Source organism: Panthera leo, chromosome C2 (assembly GCF_018350215.1).
Source record: "Panthera leo isolate Ple1 chromosome C2, P.leo_Ple1_pat1.1, whole genome shotgun sequence".
Classification (NCBI taxonomy): Eukaryota; Metazoa; Chordata; class Mammalia; order Carnivora; family Felidae; genus Panthera; species Panthera leo.
Window position 1 is genome coordinate 65,061,268 of NC_056687.1, and position 23,799 is coordinate 65,085,066.

Genomic DNA, 23,799 nt, shown 5'->3' on the forward strand with positions numbered 1-23,799 from the left:
CTCTCTCTGTCTCAAAAATAAATAAGTATTTAAAAAAAAAAAAAGAATTCACTTCATATTGTAGCATAAGGCATTTTAAGAAGATAACATTTCACTGCATTCCATGAGTTGCAGGATATCAAGCAAGATGGGTTCCCACCTTCCATCTAGGCACTAACACAAAGTTAACATCCAACCAAAACATTGTGCTCTTTATTTCTTCATTTAACCAACAAGTGTTTGTAGAAATCCTAACATTGTTTTAGTGCTGAAACATCCTGTCTCCTGGCTCTAGGAGCCTTTCATTTAATTAAATTTTTATTTGAGAGAGAGGATGTGTGCATGAGTCGGGGAGGGGCAGAGAGAGGAAGTGAGAGATTCTCAGAAAGGCTCCACACTCAGTGCAAAGCCCAACAGGGGCTCCATCCCATGACCCTGGAATCATGACCTAAGCCGAAATCAGGAGTCAATCAACTGAGTCACCAAGGCGCCCCATAGCCCTTAATTTTAAAAGTCTTAAGAGAAGCACGAGTGGTTCCTCCTGCCCCCCTCTAATGTATTTCAGTGATTGGAAAACAGAGTGATGAAGTTGGGAAGACTAGAGGGTGATGGTGTTGGGGAGACTAGGGTGTTGTTAAGGAAAGGAAGTGAATCTACAAGGCCCTCAACCGAATAGCCCCTCGTCACACCTCATTCCCAGTATAGGGTGCACAGCTTTCAATAGATGGGGGAGAAAAAGTGAGATCAGCAACAGAGGTGTTATCAGCCACGTATCCCCCTTGTCAGGGGAAGAACCAAGGAAGGGGAATTGGAAATACCCGAGACATCATTAAGCCCAGAAAGAGAGATTTTTGTATACGGTTTGTTAATTTTCACGTTCACCACCCAGAAAATCCTAGATTTCAATCCCAGAACAAGACTTTTGCCTCCTACCGTAACATAGGTTCTTAACATAGTTTATGTTCCATCTGTTATTTTCATACCATATCTATTATTAGATTACTATAGATTAGTATCTATAGGATACTGCTATATTCTTCATTCTACCAGGTCCTTACACAGGATTGGACAGTTGTCAAACCAAGGAAACCTACTTTTATCAATTAGCACATATTTTCTTGCTGCTACAGAAGGATCTCCAGGAACACATAGTAGACATACAATTTTCTTGATTTTCTCCCCTTCCCTCCTTATAGAAAAGTTATGGGCCACAAATAGGGGGTTATTTTATTCTTAGGCATTTTCTACCCCCAAATGAACCTATTAGCATCTGCTTGGGTTGAGATACAAAATACTATACCAGTATCAACAATCTTGGGCCAAACATGAACATGTTAAGTCCATTTTGCATATCTAATCTTCATGATATACAATATATCTATTGTAAAATAAACTTTTCATGATGTCATTACCTTACCTTTTACTCCTTCACCTCCTTTCCTAAGTAATCATGTTTATTAATGTATTCTTTCCTTTGCCATTAAGAGTTCAATTCCAACTTGGTCCCTTCTGCCCATGAATCAGCATGTCCTTGCCAATCAGGAATCAGCTGCGAACTCACCATTTCCTTTTTATGTATTCTAAAGCTCAGATATTTGACCCTCCTTTGGCCCAACAGGGCATGGTCTTCCCTTTTGTTAATGTCTTGGATGTATAAAAATTGCCCCATCCCCTTTGACTTCTATATATGTTTGTTTGTTTGTTTGTTTGTTTGTTTGTTTCTTGAGAGAGAATCCCAAGCAGGCTCCATGCCCAGCACGGAGCCCAACAAGGGGCTCAATCCCACCACCGTGAGACCATGACCTGCGCCAAAATCAAGAGTGGGTGGCTTTACCAACTGAGCCACCCAGGCAACCCTCTACATATCTTTTAAATTATGGACAATCTTTAAACTGATGGAAAAATCACTCAAGTACACCTTATCTTCTTTCATCCAGGCCTAGTGACTGGATTAGTGATTTCATATTTTATACATATGTGTGTGTGTGTGTGTGTGTGTGTGTGTGTATAATATGCAAAGTTTTTGAAATAAATATTTTAATATTTTAATTAATAAGACATATTTATGCTCATTGTAGAGAAATTGGAAAACATATAAACAGGTGCTTGTTGTCAATTCTACCACACAAAGGTATAATTTATTTCCAGGTTTTTTTCTATGTATACTTTCCATAAGGGTTGTGATTACATTGTGTGTATATAAATATTATATATTATATACATATAATACATACAATGTATCTTGCTCTTACTTAACATTATAACTTAAATCTTTATTCTAGTTATCAAACCCTACATTTAGCATTGTTTTAAGGCCTTGTAGTATTTTATCATATAAATAATTTACTCCTCCTCATTATTGGTCATTTAGATCAGAGTGTTTTTAATATTATAAAGAAGGCCACAGTGAATATTTTGAGGCATATGCCTCCTATGTCATAACATTTCTTTAGAATAGATTTCCAGAAGTAAAATGACTGCGTTAAAAGGTGTATTATTAGGACCTTTTTGTTTGGGAGTGAAGGAACTCGAATTGCAGGAGAATAAAAGGGGGTGGTGGTGATTGATTCATAATATAAGCAGACCTTGGCAAAGGGGTACTGAGGGGGATTTGCTTTAGGGAGCTGGGACCAGAGACTGAAATTTTAACTTTCTGATTTTTCCCTTGTCTCTGGAATGGGATAATAGTATTGATCTTACAGAGATAAATGAAAACAAAGATAATGCATTTAAACTGCCTAACTCACAGGAACAACCTTGCACCACCTTAAATCCTTTTTTAGAGCCAACATTTTGTTTCTGAACTTGTCTTGCCTGGAGGTTGAGCTTTTTTCACCCCATTCCCCCTCTTGCCGCCTTTTCTTCTTTTGGCCAGCTTGTGTTCCAGATGGGTTTGTCTTGGATGTCTCCCTTGTGCCCTCATGCAGCTACCCACAAGCTCCCCCGCCTCACACCCTAATCTTTGTTTCCACTGCCCAGCTCTGCCCAACCATCTTCCTCTCCAGCCTCCCACCATGGGGCTTAGAGGCCAACGTTGAAAACAAAGGAATCTCTGATACAGAACCGGCTAGTCTGGGAAGGGAAGGCTGGGAAGGAGAGGTGGGCGGGGGTTCTTCGGAGGAGCCCTCACAGTACTCCACTTCCCTCAAAGCCCTCTTGGCTCAGGGGCCCGGCACTCCTCAGCCTGCTCCTCGGTCATTTGTTTGCTGACCTGAGGCTAGGTCAGACCCTGCGCCTGGCTCCCAGCGGGGGCGGGGAGAGTCACGGGAGGAGAGGGGGGGCCCAGGCGGCGGGGTCCCGCGACACCCTGCCCCATTCAAGTCGTCCACCCACCCTTCCCTTGCCCCTCCCTGCCCCCCACCTCCCAGCAGGGGCGGCCGGGGAGCCTCCGGAACAGGCCCTGGGGCTCCGCGTGCGCACTGCCGACGCGCAGTCCCCTCAAGGCCAAGTCTTTGGCTTTCGTTAAGTCAAGGCCACATTCCGTCCGATCCCTCTCAAAAAGGAACAGTGACGCTTGCTTCTGCTCCGCGCGGCTCGGCTTCCTCCCGGGCCACTCCGCCCACGGGTTTCTGATCCCCATTTTGGCGTCGGGAACGCGACACCCTGCGGCTGCGGGGAAAGCCCTGCGCCCCCGCGCGCCTCCCGCCGCTTCCCGGAACGCGTCGGCCCGTCTGAGTCACCGGGAGCCCGGCGGCGCCCCCACCGTGCCCGCTCCGCTCCCGCAGCTGCCCCACGGCTGGGGGAACCCCCAGGGGCCACCGAGGCGCTGACTCCAGCCGCAGCTCGGGTAGCGAGGCACCCGGGGGAGGGTGGCATCCTCACACCCCGGGGCCGAGGTGCGGCAAAGGAGAACACAGGGTGGAGGGGTGCTCTGGACAGCAAACGGGGGTTTTGTTGGTCTTTTAACCACATCCGGGAAGAAAGGAAACCTGCCTGATAACAGGAAAAGAAGAGAGAGAGAGAATACGTTAAAACTTTAGGAGATTGTTTTAATTGCCTCACGTGACATACTATCCGTTGAGAGCGGGAAGCCGTGGAAACACCAGTGGGGGCTCGTGCAAGCTTGGCCTTGCCATCTGGTATGAATGGCCTCGGGCAGGTCCTCTGAGCTTCAGGTTCTCAGGCAAAATGAGCTCATCTTTAACAGAAAATATTTATATCGCTTTTGTGGCTCATATCCTTACTTTCAAAGGGAGGGATTCTTTTTATTGTGAAAGTTTCAACTACAGTGAGAGAGTTCCTTTTGTTCTTCCTTCCTTGCATCTTAATTACATTCTAGTTTCTGTGTTGGGTTGTTAACACTGTTTTCACATTTCCTCTCCTTCATCCTTGCCCTTTCCTCCAGGGAATGGGGGGCTGCGTCCCCAGGGAGGTAGGCAGGGTACACTCATCAATGAAAAAGAAAAGCCCCAGTGCACTTGCCTTTCTTCAGGTGTAATATATGGGGCTCCTGCCATCCCTGTTTTGTAACCAAGGGATGAAGTTCCCTTCAGATCCAACACAGTAGGGCTCTGTTGTCTATATCTGTACATAATCCTAGTCAAAATTATGGCTACAGAGTGTTCCTCTCTTCTCTTTCCCTTTTTGGAATATACCATCTTCTTTAGCCCCCCCACCCCCACCCGCCACCCCGCCCATCTCCAGGACTCTAAACATTCTCAATTCACTTCACATCCTCCCAGCTGTCTGGGATGGTGGCTCACAAATGGAGAGCCATGGGAGAAGTGGGAGGGATCATCTAATACATTTATCTGTACCTGTCATCACAGTTTTACGATTGCAACTGTCCCTTCTTAAAAAGAACACTCCTTTATTCTGAGATTATGCTCTTATGACTTCATTTATTGTGAACTGTCTATTCTATTATGAAATGGTGATAGTTGCTGTTAGTTGATGTCCTCTCTCAGAAAAATACAAAAATTAGTAATCCCATGAGTCCCCCAAATCTTGTAAAACTGATTTATAGGGGTGCCTCACTGGCTCAGTGAGTAGACCATGCAACTCTTGATCTTGGGGTTGTGGGTTTAATCCGTATGTTGCGTGTGGAGATTACTTAAAGGAAAAAAAAATTTTTAATTGTAAAAAAAAAAAAAAATCGACTTACAAAATCCAGAAATCCTGGGTACCATTGCTTTATTCAGCACCTGGTTCACACCAAAGTGGTAGGGCCTTCTTATTGCCCCTCTCAAGGGCATTTGTATCCATTCAAAGAAACTGCCAGAATGAGAACCACAAAGAACTTGTAAAGAGAGATGTGGGGAAAATATATTTGGACAGAGGGGCCTTTCTGTACTCACTCAGCATCTCGCTCTTGCTCTACATCAAGGTAGTACAGTAGGATCTAGTTTTAAGTTCTGGCATTTACTGTGACTTTTAAGGTACCATTCTTTTTAGTAAAACAGAGAACCTATGTGGAGTAAGCCAGGTTCTCTTGGTCTTTCAGTTTGCAGATCAGCAGAATGGCTAAATGAAGATGCTGTACTTTTCCTTAAAAGGTGAAACACAGGTCATGTGGGTAAGCAGTAAATAAGACTCCTCACTTCAGTAATCTTAACTTAGGCCTTACTGGCTAATATTTATTGAACACTCACAAGGTGTTTGGTGCTAATCGACATATCCTCAAGCCACAGGATCACTTCCTTCTGGTATCTGATGGTGCAGGGAGGTATAATGTGAATCACCCACCCGTGTCAGTTCAGGTACTGCAGAGGCATATTCCTCTCTTTTGGGGACTAAGATAAAATTTCACCTAAAATTCTTGCTTACATTTGAGAAATAGGGGAAGGGCAGATTTTCCTAAGTTTGAAATGGGTATCCTAGGACTCCTGGACGGGAAGCTGTGCCAGCTTTCATGTACATTAATACTCTACTTTTTTTTTTTTTTTAATTTTTTTTTTCAACGTTTTAAATTTATTTTTGGGACAGAGAGAGACAGAGCATGAACGGGGGAGGGGCAGAGAGAGAGGGAGACACAGAATCGGAAACAGGCTCCAGGCTCTGAGCCATCAGCCCAGAGCCTGATGCGGGGCTCAAACTCACGGACCGTGAGATCGTGACCTGGCTGAAGTTGGACGCTTAACCGACTGCGCCACCCAGGCGCCCCAATACTCTACTATTTTAAAAGCACTTTCCCAGATAGCCTCTGTCGATCTTCCCCCAAACCCTGTAACTCCATGAGGCACACTGGAGAGATATTGTTTCTCTTCCATTTCAGACAAGGTATTTAATAGTCTTGTGCAGGGCACTTACCATAAGGCCACGATGCTGGGTGACAGTCTGCTTTCTTTCTCCCACTACCCTGCTGACTCCTTCCTACTTTGAGTCTCCACACCCGTGAACGCATCCGTGAGGCCAAGCCCAGGGCCCTTGAGTCAGCTGACAAAGGGTGGAGGAAAGCCACTTCTGGTTCTTGCTTAAGAATCCACCTCTAGAAAAAAAATGACCAGGCCTGAGATCAGGCTGTTTGCCAGTTAGGAAAAGAACAGTGGGGAGAGGAATTAGAGGGGAATGAAAGAGGAGCTAGCATTGATTTTCAGATTTTATATTAGAATCATCTGGGAAGTTTTCAAAAATCTCAATACCCAGTATCCACCCCATACTGATCAAATCAGATTCTCTGAAGGTGAAAGGAGGCATTGGTATTTTTAAAAGCTCCCTGGGGTTTCACAGCGTGCAGCCACATTTGAAGAAGTGGTTCAGAGCTCCTTAAACTTTAGTGTGCCCTTGAATCATCTATGGATCTTGTTAAGATGTGAGTTCTGATTCGGTAGGTTGAGAGGGGTCCTGCTAGTGTTTGGATTCAGACAAAGGAACCACTGAGTGCTGAGTGGTCAGGAAGAGCCCCCATAAAGGAGGAAAAGTTTGGGCTGGGTTTGGAAGGTGGCAGAAGATCATTCGATGATCTTGCAGATGTATGGGTAGAGGATTCTGGCTCTGTGGCCAGTCACAGGCCTGGAGGTGTGAACAGGCAAGGTGTATTTGGGGGGGCAATGGCTAGTCCAGTATAACTAAAGAGTAGAAGTTTTTCAATGATCTGATCTACGCTATTTCACACATGACAGTTGACTGCCTATTGTTTTGAGTACAGATGTGTTCTTTCCTTTTCAAGATCCTGCATACACAGACCTGTGTTTCACTTCTTTTGTTGTACGTGATACTAAGCACTCAGCTGGTGGTGTATCTTTGACTGAGGTTTTGCATTTGCACTTGATATTCCCCCTTCCTGGAATGTTCTTCCAATAGATACTTATCTTGCTCACTCACTTCCTTTGACACTTCACATTTTAACTGTCACCTTAGTGGGGCTCCTACCATTTAAATAAAATGTAAAGGGACTTGACCACCCTGTTTAAATTGAAACATCCTCTTTCTTTCCCCTATCCTCCCACACATTTCACCCTGCTTTATTCTTCTCCTTAGTAAGTGCCGCTATCTAGTATATATTTTGTTTATCTTGTATATTTACTTTTTTATCTTGCTGACTGTCTCCTCCACTAAAAGACATCTCCACAGGAGCAGGGAATTTCGTTTATGTAATTTACTGCTATTTTCCCAGTGCCTCAAACAATATTGGACACTCCACAAATATTTATTGAATGAATGAATTAATGAACTGACTTGAATGCATGTATGATACTATTGCCAAGGCAAGTAAATTCATTATTCAGGTGTAGGAGAAACTAAAGGAATTCATCTTGCTACTATACCATTTGGAAGAGGAATTAATGACAGTATTTGGTCACTAAATAGGAAAATTTGGAATAATGTGTTCATAAAAATTAATGTTCCTTGCCAATGGACAAGAGATTTGCTTAAATATCCCATATTAGAAATCTAGGGTAGGGGTGCCTAGGTGGCTCCGCCAGTTAAGCGTCTGTTTTGGCTCAGGTCATGATCTCATGGTCAGGAGATTGATTTCCACATCAGGCTCTGTGCTGACAGAGCGGAGCCTGCTAGGGACTCTCTTTCTCCCTCTCTCCCTGCCCCTCCCCCACTTGTGCACGTGTGTGTCTACACACACATCTCTCTCTCACTCTCAGAAATTAAATTAAATTAAATTAAATTAAATTAAATTAAATTAAATTAAAAAAAAGAAATCTAGGATAAATGTTTGGCTGATCAGAAAGATCAAGCATCTTTAAATTTTTCTTTAAGGAAATCTCATAAAACCACCAATGATTAACTTCATATTGAAATATTTTAAGATAGAATTGATTCAAGTAAAAGGAAAAAGTAAAGCTTACCAAGTATTATAGATTAAATGCAGGGGCGCATGGCTGGCTCAGTTGGAAGAATGTACGACTCTGATCTCAGGGTCATGAGTTCGAGCCTCATGGTGGGTGTAGTAATTACTTAAATGAATAAATAAATTAAAACTTAAAAAAAATAGATTAAATGCAAATGATATATTAAGAGAAAGAAATACAGAATCTGAGAGGACATTTATGATGGTAAATTAACTGATAAATTGTGGGATTTAGGGATTGGAAGGGACTTTTTTAATGAGATTTTAAGCATTTTTTTTAAGTTTAATTATTTTGAGAGAGAGAGAGAGAGAGAGAGAGAAAGCAGGGGAGGGGCAGAGAGGGAGAGAGAGAATTCCAAGCATGACTTTAAAGATCATGGAGTCCTGATGCTTGACTCTCCTCCAGCACATGAACACCAAGTCCTGTCTCTAGTTGGGTATCTCCCAGTGATGGGAAACTTACTATCTCACAAAGCACACTATTCCATCTGTGAATAGCTCTCCAAATATTGGAAAGCTTTTCTTTCTGTTGAGCAGTTAGCAACATTCTTATACTGGCTTTACAAGTGTATGGAACTATTCATTACATACATTGGGGAACTGTATTCTTCCCTTAGACAACATTTCAAACTTCGAAGATACCTAAGATATCCCTTCTCCTCCCTCCACACCCCAACTCCTACATGTCACCAGAAACTCTAACTTTTCTCCATGCCAAATAACCTCAGTTTTTCAGTTTTTCTGCATAGGACATTGTTTAGGTCCACTTGCTTTCAAGGTCAGACTCTTCTGAATGTGGCTCAGTTTGCCTGTGCCCCTTTTAAACTGTGTTTCCAAGAATGGAACATATTGTCCCAGGTGTCAACCAAGGAGTGCAGAGTGGTGTTCTCCTTCCTCTTTCTAGATGCTATACTTCTGGCAATGCAGCCTGCGATAGGTCAGTGTCCTTTCAGCCACATCATACTTTGGCCATAGTGTGCTTCCTGTCAGGTATAATCAACGGGACATGACTTGTGCCCTTGGAGATGAAAAGTGATACTCAAAATTCAATGTACATTATATGGCAATTAAGAAATTATAAAATATTTGAGAATTGAATGTAGTGTTTGCTTACTACCTTCTCATCTGTATTTATAATTATAAAGATACAAGCTTTGGAGTCAGACAAACCGAGATTTGAAAGCCATTTCTGCCCTCCCTAGTTGTGCAGACTTCACCTCTTAACCTCTGTGTTCTCATTTATTAGAAGAGATACTAATACCCACTTTCCAAGATTGGTAGGGAGAAGAAACAAAATCATATAAGTAGATGTTTGGTATATCATAGATGCCTTAAATGATAGCTACTAGAAAAATAAGAAATATAGAAAAAATAAGAAATAAAAATAAGAAATATCTACTGGACAGTTAAATCACCCATGATGGGACTTCATGACATGATCATATAGCCACCTGACATTCCTTGGAAGGAACTAAAAATCTTATGGCAAGGAAGTCTTCCTAAGAATATAAGTGGGTCTGGCATGCAGAGTTTACCCTGAATTAGAGACTTTAGAAGATCCTGTCATTTCACTGCCTTTTAGATCATGGCGGCCCATGGTCATAAAACTCATCTTTTTTTACTGCTTCTCTCACTCACCTCGGGTTGCCTGGTGATGCTCATGCACACGCACAAGCCACATCAACGACATGGGCATCAGGTCCTCCTGTGCAAAACCCTTGCAGCCCGTGTGAGTGGGAGCAGCTAAAAGGAAACATTCAAGAGGTGTTGAAGGGTGCTAGAAAACTTGGAGAGCCTATTGCAGTGGATTAATCCTGGCCTGGTCTTTTGTGGGCCTGCCGTTCTGGTCCCTCTTTCCAGTTCTTTTCCCTCCTTCTTTGCCAGGCCCAGAACCCAGCTGTCCACACCCTCCTTCTAGAAAGTCTCCAGGGACAAACAAAGGCCCCTCACAGGGCCTTCCCACCCCCTGCAGCGTCTCCAAGGTTACAGTAGGGAACTTGGAAACAGGGATTTGGCCCTCGGACAGAGGATGCCCTGCGTGCCCGGTCACAGAGCTTGCGCTCATTCCACAGTGGCCAGTGAAAGGACAGACTGTTCTGTGACTGAACCATGAGCGTATTGAGAGACCGCGTCCGCAGCGTCCCCACCGCAGTGTTAGCCAAGCCTCATTGTGTGGGTCTTCGCTGGTGCTGAGGAGCGGGTAAATGACGACCCTGTCTGGGTAAACAAACAGAGACACTGAGGAAGTCGCATGGAGAAGAGAATGAGGCTGTGTCTAAGTGAGGCTCTTCCACTGTCATCAGCGACTCAGCCATTTGCTTCATAAAACCTACTGGTGTGGTAGATATTTCCATTCAATTGACTGATTGTTTGAACTGATCTAATCACCCCAGTTAGTATTGTGGTCCAAGCTTTCAGGAAAGGAGCAAACCAGGCTGAAAGGCAAGGGCTACCGGGGACATGTAGGAGGTGGCTTTGTGTGTCTTCCCGTTTGACTCTTCATGTACTTAATAGATCAAAACAGCAATAATAGAGAACCCAGGGCTCACAGGAGATGGAGTATGGCGGGGCTAGCTCCACTGTTTGCAAGCAGGCTGGTGACGGCAGCTCGGCCTGCTGGCTTCATAGGAACGACCAGCCACCTTGCCTTCCACGCCAGTGGCAGGACTGTTCTGTGACCCAGTGTGAGCACCCCTGGTTTTTGTTACAGTGGGACACGATGTGCCTGCCTTTGCTGGGATAAAAACCAGGCCTCCCCGCCCCCGGTGGCTTCACCCGTTTTTTAAAGTTGTTTTGTGATTTATAGTATAGATACTTTCTTTCTGCCGTCACACAGTAAACTCTAGTTTTAGAGTCAAGAAATCTGGGTTCTAGGCCTACCTCTCTGACAACCCTAAAGTAAATCACCTCCCCTCTTGGAACTGCGGTTTCTCCATCCGTCAAATGAGGAAGACTGTGACGGGCTGGAAGTATCTGTGAGATGGGGCATTCCCCTACAGTTCTGTGGAGAGAGGTTTCGCCTTTATCTCTTTATCCTTCACCCCGCAGCACTGGGGAAAACCATCACTAAATGGGCTTTGAAATGCTTTTAAATAGGTTGTGGTGTATACATGCCATACGTAGAAACAGACCTGTGCTCTATATGTGCAATATATTTATAAAGTGTGTGCCTTTGAAAGCATCAGAAATAATCTTCGCTGTCAAACTCTCTCCTCACCAGGGCACTTTAAAGCTGCTGTGCTTATCAATAGCTCCTTCAGATCTGCCATGCTGCACATTCCTCAGGAGGTGGCCGGGCTGCTGGTGGGAGTGAGGTTGTTTATAATTTTTCAGATTAAAATGTCATTGGGTGCTCCTCTGAAAGTGCTGACATGTTTCAAATGTCCACTGCTCATGGTCTCGCCCTTGGTCTAATGAGTTTAAGGGATGCTTGGCTAAGACCTTAGGGTCCCCAAATCTCCTTTAAGCCCCAGGGTCCCCATGCTGAATAACTGTTCATTGTTTCAAAACTGAATCACATTTCTAGAGTGCTCCATGCTTGGGACAAGATAAATAATGTGATATACATGGCTCTTTTTAGAGAAAAGAGAGGATCAAAATCAGCCCTTTAATCGTTTCTTTCTACGTGTGCGTTCCTTCTGAACTTTAGAACAACGTCAGAGAAAAGAAGACAATGGAAGCGGCTAAGGAAAGCAATGTTGACATTTTTAGACTTTAAATTAAAAAATACTTTGGGACACCTGGGTGGCTCCATCGGTTGAACGCCCGACTTCGGCTCAGGTCATGATCTCGTGATTCATGAGTTCGAGCCCCACATCTGGCCCACTGCTGCCAGCCTGTCAGCACAGAGCCCGCTTCAGATCCTGTCCTCCTCTCTCTGCCCCTCCCCTGCTTGCGTTCTCCCAATAAATAAATAAATATTTAAAAAATATAAAAGCAAAAAATACTTTAACTTTTGGGCAGAGCACTAATAAATAAGACTCATTGATTCCAGTCTGGATTTGAGGGCTGGAGGAGGAGTCAGGGAAGATATGTATATAGTGCCTGGAAATTTTAGTTATTCATTAATTCTAGACTGGAATGAAAATCATCAAAAGCATTCTGAATCTAATGATAAAACATAGTCACTCTTTCCTCTAACTTTTAATATGTCTCAGGATAATCACCTTCATGAACCATTTTGAAGAACTTCAGATTTATAAAATATGATTTAATTGTATAAAATGTGAACAAAAAATTATAACAGAATTTTTAAAATGGCTTTGTTAAAACAGGGCTGCTGTTGACTCAGAAGAGACCTCACAAGACAGCTAATCTCAGTCCAGCCCAGTGCAGGAATCCTGGACCCAGGGAGTTGCCATCCGTGACATTCTCTTAGGGCAAGAGCTCACTTGATGGAGCTATCTCTGGGTCCTGAATTGGTAGTTTCTAGAGCCACAAAGAATATGTTTTCACCTATTTCCACATAAAATCCTTCAAGTATTTGAGAACAGTTTTTACTTTGCCCTAAGACTTCTCTTTACCAGGTTAAACGCCCCAGTTTCTTCAACCAAATGAGGTAATGTTCAGGCCCTCTGGCCTCCTCTGCACCCTTCCGGATTCCCTGTATTTTAAGATGAATCTCCACATGCTGCCCCCGGGGCTCCAGATGTGGTCTAACCAGAGGAGAATGCACAGGGATGAAACACGCACCCAAGTTCCAGACCCTCTGCTCCCGTTCATGAGGCCTGGGCTGGGTTATCTTTCTTGGCAGCCTTATCTCACTGCTCACTCATGATGACTAGTCACAGCTATTGCCTTGTTCTTGGTCCCCAACTTCTTGGCAGTGCAAGGTGGAGGTCAAGGTGCTTTCATAGTGACAATGAAGCAGATGTTAAATTTGGTCCTCCCAGCAACTACCATCTTCATTCTCCAGGTGAGATCACTGAGGCTCAGAGAGAATAAATAACTTGGATAAAGTCACAGAGAAGCAGGAAGGGCTGGCTTGGAAAGGAACCCCGGGCTTGTCAGATTCCAGAGCCTACACTTTTTTCTATAACACTACGCTGCCTTGATCAAAGGTGCCATTTGTTCCATCTGTTGGAAAGACTGGACTAAAACAGCCCAGCTCAGCATTCTGGTTCAAACCAGGAGTGTTCATTAGAAAGAAAAGCCTGTCCTTCCTTCTTCAAAAGGGGACTCTGAATTTCCATTACTATTTATATTCCATTATGGGTCCATCATCCCTGTATCTATCCCAACCTTTTCGGAAGATACTTGTATTTTCTAACTGTTGTATGTTTTCAGAGGGAGGTGAGGTTAGCAACTCCCACTGACGTATTCAAGGAGCATGCAAAGGAGCATTTCTTTAGTGTTTGAAGTTGTCACGACTACATTATTTTTTAAATGTAATGTCATTTTTTCTGAGCTTTTTTCTTAATACAAATGATAAATGTTTTTTTTTTTTTATAAAATGCTGCTACTTTATTAGCTTGTTGGAACTATATAGTTTATCTAGCTGTAATTGTCCAGCTTATATGTGCTTGTATATTCATTAACACTCCATTGTCTTTGTAATGCTTGCACACCCAGACTCATTGTCCTCCCAATAGTTATCATCATTGACAGTGGAGACAGAACCTTGTTCTGACTCCTACCCCATTATTTCTTGTTGCCAACTAACCTTTTGATTAGTAGGGCTTTCAGTCATTACACTTCATTTATGAGTTTTTTTCGACAGTCGCTTTGTGAGAAGTACTCAGGTAAAATTGCAGTAAGCTGCCAGTTCTGTTTCTTCAACAGAGAAAATTGACAGGGGCGGGTGCCAGAAACATTTGCCTCAGGAGGGCTGAGTGGCCCTGCCCACATTATGTTTGGTCCTTGTTGTCACCGGCAGTCTCCTCAGAGTCACTGATTAACCCTGGCACGTATGTGGCATCGCAGAGGGTGCAATCACATATGCCATGGACAGCGCCTGAGCCCCTTTGAAGACTGTGGGGGGACTGACATCCAGAACCCCTTCCCTCACACAGTGAGTCCCATCGCCCTTCCGGCACTTTCCTGACCTCCCTTCCTGGTGTCCCTCGTCTCCTGGCTCACCCTCACCTCCCATTTGGCTTGCCGTATTGGCCCCCTCTCTAGCCCCCACCCTGCGCCTGTGGCTCCTTGGCAGGGCTCCTGGCTGACTAGACACTTGTGTGATTGTTGGTTCCTTTGGCTGGAATCCCTAATCCCTGCAAGCTCTCTTCCTGGTTTCAGACCCTCAGCGGAACCCAGATTTCTGGAATCACCCAAATGGTAGCTCTCAGCTCCCTGGTGGTACACTCTTGACAAAGGCCAGATTTTCCTGTGATTAGGGAGCTCCAGCCTTAAGGCTGGCAGTCCCCTGGGGTCACAATTCTTGGGCCCTGCCAGCCAGCCTTCTGCAGGGAGGGTGATTTATCTGTTATCATCTGTATTGGGACACCGTAAGAGTGGAAGGGGGTGCTATTAATAATTTCATCTGCATAAGAGGATACACAAAGGCCATCCCTGGCCAATGGGGACATTATCTGGGTTGTAATCAGCCTCACTCCCCTATTAAAACAACATTGCACGTCTACTACAGATGGACTTTGTAGCAACCATCGCACTGAGCACTTTACATGCCTGCCTCATTAATTTAGTTCTTACAGTATACCTATATGTGTATAATGTTGCCCTTCTTTTATGGGGGAGGAAATTGAAGCTCAAAAAGGTTAGATATTTTGCTTGAGGTCACAGCTAGTAAGTGGTAAGCCCAAGCCTGACTGCAGAGCTTTTGTTTTTAATCCTTTGGGTCTTGATCAGTATAATAATGGAATCAATAAAAATAAAACTTTCCTTGGAGGGATGATAGAGACAGCCCCCAAATTAAAATTGAGTTTTGCCCCAGAGAAACACTTGTACGTTGATCACTTGGAATTTGAAATGCATTTTCCCATGGAAAAAAAAAAGTCTAAAATGGTGGGTAGGCTCCAAGACCAACCAACAAAAGTCTATGCAAACTGTAATTTCATTGCGGTTTACTCCTCTATGTAATACTGAACTGGAATAGGAAGCAGAAACCATAGGCTTCTATCATAGCTCTTTCACTTATTGGCTGTGTGACTTCAGGCACGTTTTTCAACCTCTCTGAGCTTTAGTTTTATCATCAAAACTGAGAAAATATCTAGAAAATGTTCAGCTTCTAAAAATTATAAGAATCACAGGAGATAATGTGCATAAAATTCCTTTAAAAATAGCACTTGTAGTACTATAGGAATGGACCACCACTTATGACATGGCCAGGAGGAAAGTTAGGTTTCCAAGAAGCCTAACCATGACCCTCAAAGTGGAGGCAAAAACTCCCATAAGCTGGGTGGGGTGGCGGGAAGATAGGTGACAAGGCCAGGGAAGGTCTCGGAACCTCTGGGGAAGTGTGTCCTCCTCAGGTGGAGCTGGTGGTGCTGTGTGTGGGGCAGAGAGGGACTTAGGAGGAGTGTGTGGAGGGAGGAGAACACGTAGGTTCCTACAGGGACTTGGGGCTCAGTCAGGAGAAGGGAGGTACATGGCAGCCATGCTGAAGTGGAGATCTGGACTCTGAGGAGCAGGGACTTTGGGCCCTGGCTGGAGGGTGAGGTAACCTCAGGAACAGTGTCTCCACAGCTGTGAGAATAGGGGATGTTACTACTTTGGGGGGGGCAGTTAGAAAGAGCAACAGACACATCTATGGATCAGTCATAGTTCATCAGTATAGGGTGCTCTGTGTTGGTCAAGCGCATAAGGAATTTAGATCCTTGGGTTGAGTTTAAAAACAGTGATTTCTGAGTAACCAGTCTACAGAAGACTCACTTAACTATATAACAGTTTTTATTTCTCAACTCCCCCCCCAAACAAGAGTGTCACCTCAGGTTTTTTATTTAAAATTTTAAGTCCCAAATTATACTTTTTTTCTTTACATAAACAATTTATACCAGCCAGTTACCAGGTGGGCCATGGTGTAGCTATACATTGAACACATCAACAAGATGCAGTGGTGGGAGAGGTCCCTCCTGTGTGGACCTTCCCCATATCCTTCCGCATAATAGTCTTTTATTGGTCCCCACAATTGCTATGTGTATTATTGTTTTTTAAGAAAAAGTTTTGTTGTGATATAATTGACACATCATTCAATTCATCCATTAATGACAAACTGATGGTCTATAGTGTATTCAGAGTTGTACAACTATCACTGTAATCAATTTTAGAACATTCTCATCACCCTAAAAAGAAACTCTGTGCCCATTAGCAGTCACTCCCCATTCCCCCACCTCTCTACTTACTCCTGTGCTAGGCAACCATTAATTTGCTTTCTGTCTTTATAGATTAGCCTATCCTGACATTTAATATGCATAAAATTATACAATACATGGCTTCTTGTGTCTGGCTTCTTGCACTTGACAAAATGTTTTCAAGGCAGATCCATGTTGTAGCACGTATCAGGACTTTTTTCCTTTTCATTGCCTAATAACATTCCATTGTATGGATACAAGAGGATTTATTTATCTATTCAACAGTTAATGACATTTTGGCTGTTTCCACTTTTTGGCTATTATGAATAGCGCTACTATGAATATTCATGTATAAGCTTTTGTGTAGATGTATTATTTTATTTATTTTGGGTATACCTAGAAGTAGAATTGCTAGATCATATGGTAACTCATTTTAACATTTTAAGGGACTATGGGTTTTCATAATATATATGCAACTATATTTAGTATATGAATATGCTTTTAAAACAATTTTTTTAAGGTTTATTTATTTTTGAGAGAGAGAGAGACAGTTGGGGAAGGGGCAGAGAGAGGGAGACACAGAATCCAGAGCAGACTCCAGGCTCTAAGCTGTCAGCACAGAGCCCGACATGGGACTCGAACTCATGAGCTGTAAGATCATGACCTGAGCGAAGTCGGACGCTTAACCGACTGAGCCACCCAGGTGCCCCAAGTACGCTTTTATTACTTACCCTTTAATAAACATTGTATTCTACATGGATGTTGAGTTGGAGGACCTCCCACTTATAAGCCATCCCCAACCTATGTGGACTCAACTGTTGTAGGTATTCATTTTTAACAATTATTCATACTGGTTTGAATAGTTTGAGCTCATTTCAGGTGCAGTTTGTGTCTCCAACCCCTTTGGTACTATAGATTCTTGCATTTAAACAGTGGATGTGAAATAAATAATGATAGCACAATGATTACAAGCCAGGAGAAACAGACGTAAGTCATTGTATGACCACTTGAGGTTTTTTTTGGTGGTTAAAATTTAAAACAGTGAAACAGTATAAACTGCAAGGTATATTTTTGCTTTATAAATGCAAATTTTAGTTCATAAATGAAATTTTTTACAGAATTTGATTATCTTTAAAATAAAGTTTTAATTTTTCCTTTTTAAGTAGATTGATTTAAAACTAAAGAACAAAATAAGAAAATAACAACTACTGCTATATTACTATTATATTATGCTAATTACTGAAAATAAGGTCATTATATAAAGGAAGATGGTATTAAAAATGATCTGCTCTGGGGCACCTGGATGGCTGAATCAGTTAAGCGTCCAACTTGGGCTTGGGTCATGATCTCATGGTTCGTGAGTTTGGGCCCCGCATTTGGATCAGTGCTGACAGCTCAGAGTCTGCTTCAGATTCTGTGTCTCCCTCTGTCTCTGTTTCTTACCTGCTTACACTCTGTCTCTGCCTCTCAAAAATAAATAAATGTTTAAAAAAAAAAAAAGATCTGCTCTGAATGTCAGATTATTTTTATTGATCTCACACTAGGCGTGGCACTGTGCATGAACATGTGCAAGATGACCAGGTCACTTAGAGAGTGTTTCTTGCATAGAGCAAGCTTGAATTGGTGGGAAAAAATGGAAACATTAGCCTGGCAGAGTGGAAGCAATTCCTGGCTATGTTCTAGGAATAGGGAAAGGTCCAGAGTCATGAATTACCTGGGCATATCAAGAATGAATGAAAAGTAGAAGTTTGGGGGAGTTTGCAGAAACGAATAAATCTGCGTTTGGGTCTGGAGTAGAAAGCCATTTGAGGCTCCCAGGTCAAAACTTTGTGGAAGAGGATTTGAGGTTCATTATTTTGGCAGCAATATGTAAGAAGAATGGGAACAACAGAAGACTACAATCCAAAGGCAACTTATAAGGTTGGTCAAGTAATTCAGACTGAGCTAATGACATTCTCCTTTGGGTGGTAGTTACAGGAATGGAGAAGGAACAAATCAAAAAAATCTTATGAACTCAGCATAGGAAAGATGTGAATTTCCCCCTAAAATGTCCTAAAGGTTTAATGTAATTCTTACCAACATCCCTGCACGGTTTTTTTGTAGACATTGACAAGCTTATTCTAAAATTTATATGGAAAGGCACAGGCCTTAAAATAGCTAGAGAAATCTTGAAAAAGAAGAAGAAGATGGGAAGAATCACTCTACCCAATATTAAAGCCTAATGCATAGCTACCATATGAAGGAAGTGTGGTATTGACAGAGGGATAGACACATAGAGCAATGGAACAGAATAGAGAACCCAGTAATAGCCCCACACAAGTACACCTAATTTATTTTTGACAAAGGTGCAAAAGCAATGTGATGTAGGAAGGATAGTCTTTTTGAAAAATGGTACTGGAGCAGTTGGATATCCACAGGCCAAAACATGAACCTGGACCTAAACCTTATACAAATTTAACTCAAAATGGATCATGGACTTAAATGTAAAATGCAAAACTATGAAACTTTTAGAAAAAAAATAACATCTTTGAGATCTGGCACTAGGCAAAGAGTTCTTAGACCTGACACCAAAAGCAGGATCCATAAAAGGAAAAATTGATTAACTGGACCTCATCAAAATGAAAAACTTTTGCTTTGCAAAAGACCCTGGTTACAAGGCAACGGAGGCTGGCTCCAGAGGAGGGGAAAAAATTTGCAAACCACATTTGACAAAGGACTAGTATATAGAAGGTATAAAGAACTTTCAAACCTTAGCAGTGGGGAAAAACTAAACCAAACAACCCCCCCCCCCCGAGACAATCCAATTCGAAAATGGGCCAAAGACACAAGCAGGTATTTCACTGAAGAGGATATACAGATGGATACACACATGAAAAGATCTTCATTATCACTAGTCGTCGGAGAAATGCAAACTAAAACCGCAATGAGATACATGTCATGTAGTCATTTCTTATTTTGCTGAGCCACACATTTATGGCTCACGTTGAGGGTCTGGCGTATGGAGACTAATAACTTAGCCAGCAAAAGAGCTTCGCTGACCCCAGTAGCCATCTCCTAAGGTAATTTGTTCTCTTCATTGTATCATACAAATTAAGTGCTCTGGTGGTATCCCCAAATTTGGGGATCTACAAAGGTCTCCAGATGTATCTCTCCCAAATGCCATATATAATTCTAGTAGGATTCGGTGACTAAGTAGATATAGGAGTAGCTCTAGTGTCTATGAAAATCGGCACCATTTGACCCTATCACCAGTTGACTAGCAGTGGCTATGTGAGGTGGACAGTGTCTGGGCTACTTCCCAGCTGTGTGATATGACAAGGGACCTCTCTCTTTGAGACTCAGTTGCCCCCTCTGGAAATGAGAATGATTAATTCTTACCTTACAGGGTGTTGTGAAGCTCAGGTTAAAACCCATGTATTTGAGGTACTCGGCCTAGTTCTCAGCGTGGGTGTGGATATTGTCATGCAGCCAAGGCCGCAGTCTCCAGGAGGAATTTAAGTGACTTTCTGGAGCAGCTTAATTTTGTTCACCATATGGCCAAGAATATCGGAGACAATTCCATGTTTACTATTCTGCCTTGTTCTTCTCTTGAGTATTCTAATGTTTATCCAAGCACATACATACCTCAATTGAAAAACCCATCGCTGATATTATTATATAACCACCAGAAATCTGTGTGCAAGACATTCCTGCTACCTCTCAGGGGTCTTCCAGATGTCTTCTCACTTTCTGACACAGACTTAGGAGTTGTGGGCACTCCTGGAATGTTGATCGAAACCATTCCAGGCTGGATATCACAGCTTGTACCCAACCAGGTCCCTGCCACTTTTTTCTGAAGATGGTGATTGTTTTACTTTGTCATATTCATTGTCACATTCCTTAAAGTAGCGTCCCTCTGTGTTTCACAGCCTGATGTACTATGACTCAGTGTGTGTGTGTGTGTGTGTGTGTGTGTGTGTGTGTGTGTTTGTGTGTATGTGTGCGTCTAACAGAATGTGTGGTATGAATGTATGTGCTTTGAGAAAGCACTTCTATCCTAGGCCAGCAGCTTCAAGGACTTTTCTGTTAATAAGCCCTGCATCTTCATACAACTCTAGCAGTGCTCTGCTAAAACCAGACTGAGGTCATTCGTGTGTAAATGGAAACACACTGAGAAAAAAATTAATACCAAATGTACATCAACATCAAAAGAAAAAATAAATTTCTCAATGGAATACGCAGACCTATCAGAGACCGTTGGTTACTGCTGGTTCATATAAAATTGAAGGTCAGAGCATGTTTTAGTAAAGTTTTTTAAAAGGCATGGACCAGCCAGAGGCTATGATTTGAATATCCCACAAGGATGATTTCCCAAAAAGCCAGCTGAATCCTGAATTACACAGGGAATACATTCCCCCGAAACACTATAATAATTGTAAAACATAACTAGGAGCATCAAAGTCTGTGGAACTCAGGACCTATAACCACAATATCTTAATTTAAAAACAAATATACAGAGGATTGTAATGATATTAGCAGCCATGAAATATTTAATCACAAATTATACCCTGGTGACTTTTTAAAATAAAAAATGTATTAGGGGCACCTGGGTGACTCAGTCGGTTAAGCGTCCCACTTCGGCTCAGGTCATGATCTTGCAGTTCGTGAGTTCGAGCCCCGTATCGGGCTCTGTGCTGACAGCTCAGAGCCTGGAGCCTGTTTCAGATTCTGTGTCTCCCTCTCTTTGCTCCTCCCCTGCTCTCTCTCTCTCTCTCTCTCTCAAAAATAAATATACATTAAAAAATTTTTAAAAATTTATTAAACGCATCACGACAAGTCATCTTCCTGCTGAACATTGTCTAGGGGGTCTATAAAGGTGTGTGTGGCTCATTCAGTTGTCACTCGTTTAGGAAATAGTTATTGAGAATCTAGTAGGTATGAGGGTGAATTCCGAAAGAGGAGCAGAGTAGGAGGCTGGTTAAAGAGTGGGCTTTGGAGTCAGCGAGACTTAGATTAATCACTGCCTCCACCATTTGCAAACTGAGTGATGTTCAGCAAGGGAATAAAACTCCTGGTCCTGATTTCTCATCTGTAAAATGAGGAGACTTATACTTGCCTTGCAGGTATGGATTGAATGAATAATACAAATGAGCTATTTAAGCCCAGTGCCTAAGTAAAGATTGGAAGGAAAGGAGGAGCAAGGGGAGATGGTACTCCACAAATTTATACTTCCTAAACTCAGAGATACCCTGGTTTCTTGCTCCCTCCTTTTCTGAAGAATGCTGCCAAGATACCCCCAGCCACCCGTAGACTCATATCATCAAAAATATACTTGGTAACCAAGGAGAAGGGCCACCAGGAGGTGGGAACATGCAGAGACAGGCTTAGTAGACAAACGTATGGGAAGAGAAATCCTGATTAGATGCCAAGACTGGCTTTATCTCTGCTATCCCTTTTCTCCCAGAGACCAAGTGGGGAAATAGCTTTCCCTTATCTCAACAGAGAGGAGAGCCATGGACCCTTCTGGACATCCAGGTTCCTCTGACCAGTGAGAATTCTGGCTCCCTGACACCCATACCTGCTGCTCCTCCCCTTTCTCAGTTCCCCCTCATGTTGGGGTGAGCTCACTCATGAGTGGTGCCTCATGGATAGGTCTAGGGTTGGCCAACAAGGCAAAGGGAAGATTTGTGGCAGTGGCCTTGTGAATATGAGGTTGAAAGGGAACACTGCTGCGGGCCAGGCAACAGCCAAGAGTGGGAAATTGACTCAGAAATAAGGTTACCATATTTAGCAAATAAAAATACAAGATACTCAACTAAATTTGATTTTCAGGTAAACAAAAAAATCATGTTTTGTTTGTTTCTGTTTTTTAAAGTGTATTTATTTATTTTGAGAGAGAGAGGTGGGGAGAGGGAGAGAGAAAGAATCCCAAGCAGGCTCTGCTCTCAGCACAGAGTCTGACTTAGGGGCTCAATCTCATGGATTAGAGATCATGACCTGAGCTGAAATCAAGAGTCAGATGCTTAACTGACTGAGTCACCCAGGTGCCCCAAGTCATGCTTTAATATATGTCCCATGTTGGGGCACCTGGGTGGCTCAGTTGGTTAAGCATCTGACTTTGGCTCAGGTCATGATATCACAGTCCCGTGGGTTTGAGCCCCTGGTTAGGCTCTGTGCTGACAGCTCAGAGCCTGGAGCCTGCTGCGTATTCTGTGTCTCCTTCTCTCTCTGCCCCTCCTCTGCTTGCATTCTGTCTGTCTGTCTGTCTGTCTCTCTCAAAAATAAACAAACATATATATATATATATATATATATATATATATATATATATATATATCCCATGCAATATTGGTGGCATACTTATACCAAAAATTATTTTTTGTTTATCTGAAATTTAAATTTAACTCGGTATTCTGTATTTATCTGGCAGCCCTACTTAGAAAGGGAATTAGGACAATATTCTCCATTTTCCTGTGCTTCTGTCTGAAACCAGATAGGAAGCAGCATCTCTGGACAGACCACCAATCTACTATTCTGTGAGTTTACCCTACTATGGCTAAAGTCTGTGGTCTGGTGCCTTTTTTGTTGTTGTCGTTAAAGAGAAAAAAAATGTTTAAGAGTGGGGGAGGGGCTGAGGGGAGGAGAGAGAGAGGGAGAGAGAGAATCTCAAGTAAGCTCCACACCCAGAGCAGAGCCTGACCAGGGCTAGATCTCACCGTGTGAGATCATGACCTGAGTTGAAATCTAGAGTTAGATGCTTAACCATCTGAGCCATGCAGGCGCTCCTGGCCTGGTGCCTTTGAGTAGACTTTGATTCATAATCTCCATTGTGCAGGGCATGTTGCTGGGTCCAAGGAATTCAAAGAGGAGTAAAATAGTCCCTGATATAAGGACCCACTCAGTCTAGAGTACCAAAGTCCAAAGGTACAATAATCTCAATAAAAACAACAATGGCGGGACGCCTGGGTGGCTCAGTCAGTTAATCTTCCTACTCTTGATTTGGGCTCAGATTATGATCTCACAGTTTGTGAGTTCAAGCCTTGCATTGGGCTTTCTGCTATCAGCACAGAGACTGCTTTGGATCCTCTGTCCCCCTCTTTCTCTGCCCCTTCCCCACTCATGTTCCCTCTCTCTGTTTCTCTCTCTCTCTCTCAAAAATAAATAAACATTAAAAAAAATAGCAATTGTTAATATTTTCTGGGGGCTTTACTGAGATATTGTTCCAAGCACTTTGCAGATTATTTTATTTAAATGTCACAGCTATGAGATTTATTATTAACTACAGTTTATAAATAAGGAAACTGAACATTAAAAGGGAGGTAACCGTATCATTTTTTTACACAAATT

General features: G+C 42.7%; 1 protein-coding gene across 2 annotated transcripts in view; it reads left to right on the forward strand.

The window, feature by feature from the left end:
• Window positions 1-23,799, forward strand: part of ARHGAP31 (Rho GTPase activating protein 31) — a 115,171-nt gene that overhangs the window by 23,809 nt on the left and 67,563 nt on the right. Inside the window, exon 1 of one of the 2 annotated variants that reach the window (XM_042954629.1) lies at window positions 5,432-5,474. The exons of the other annotated variant lie outside the window; for it this stretch is intronic. Coding sequence (XP_042810563.1) covers window positions 5,447-5,474 — 28 coding nt within the window. The 5' untranslated portion in view covers window positions 5,432-5,446. Of the gene's footprint in view, window positions 1-5,431; window positions 5,475-23,799 lie in introns of those variants that run through there. 2 annotated transcript variants of the gene reach the window in all.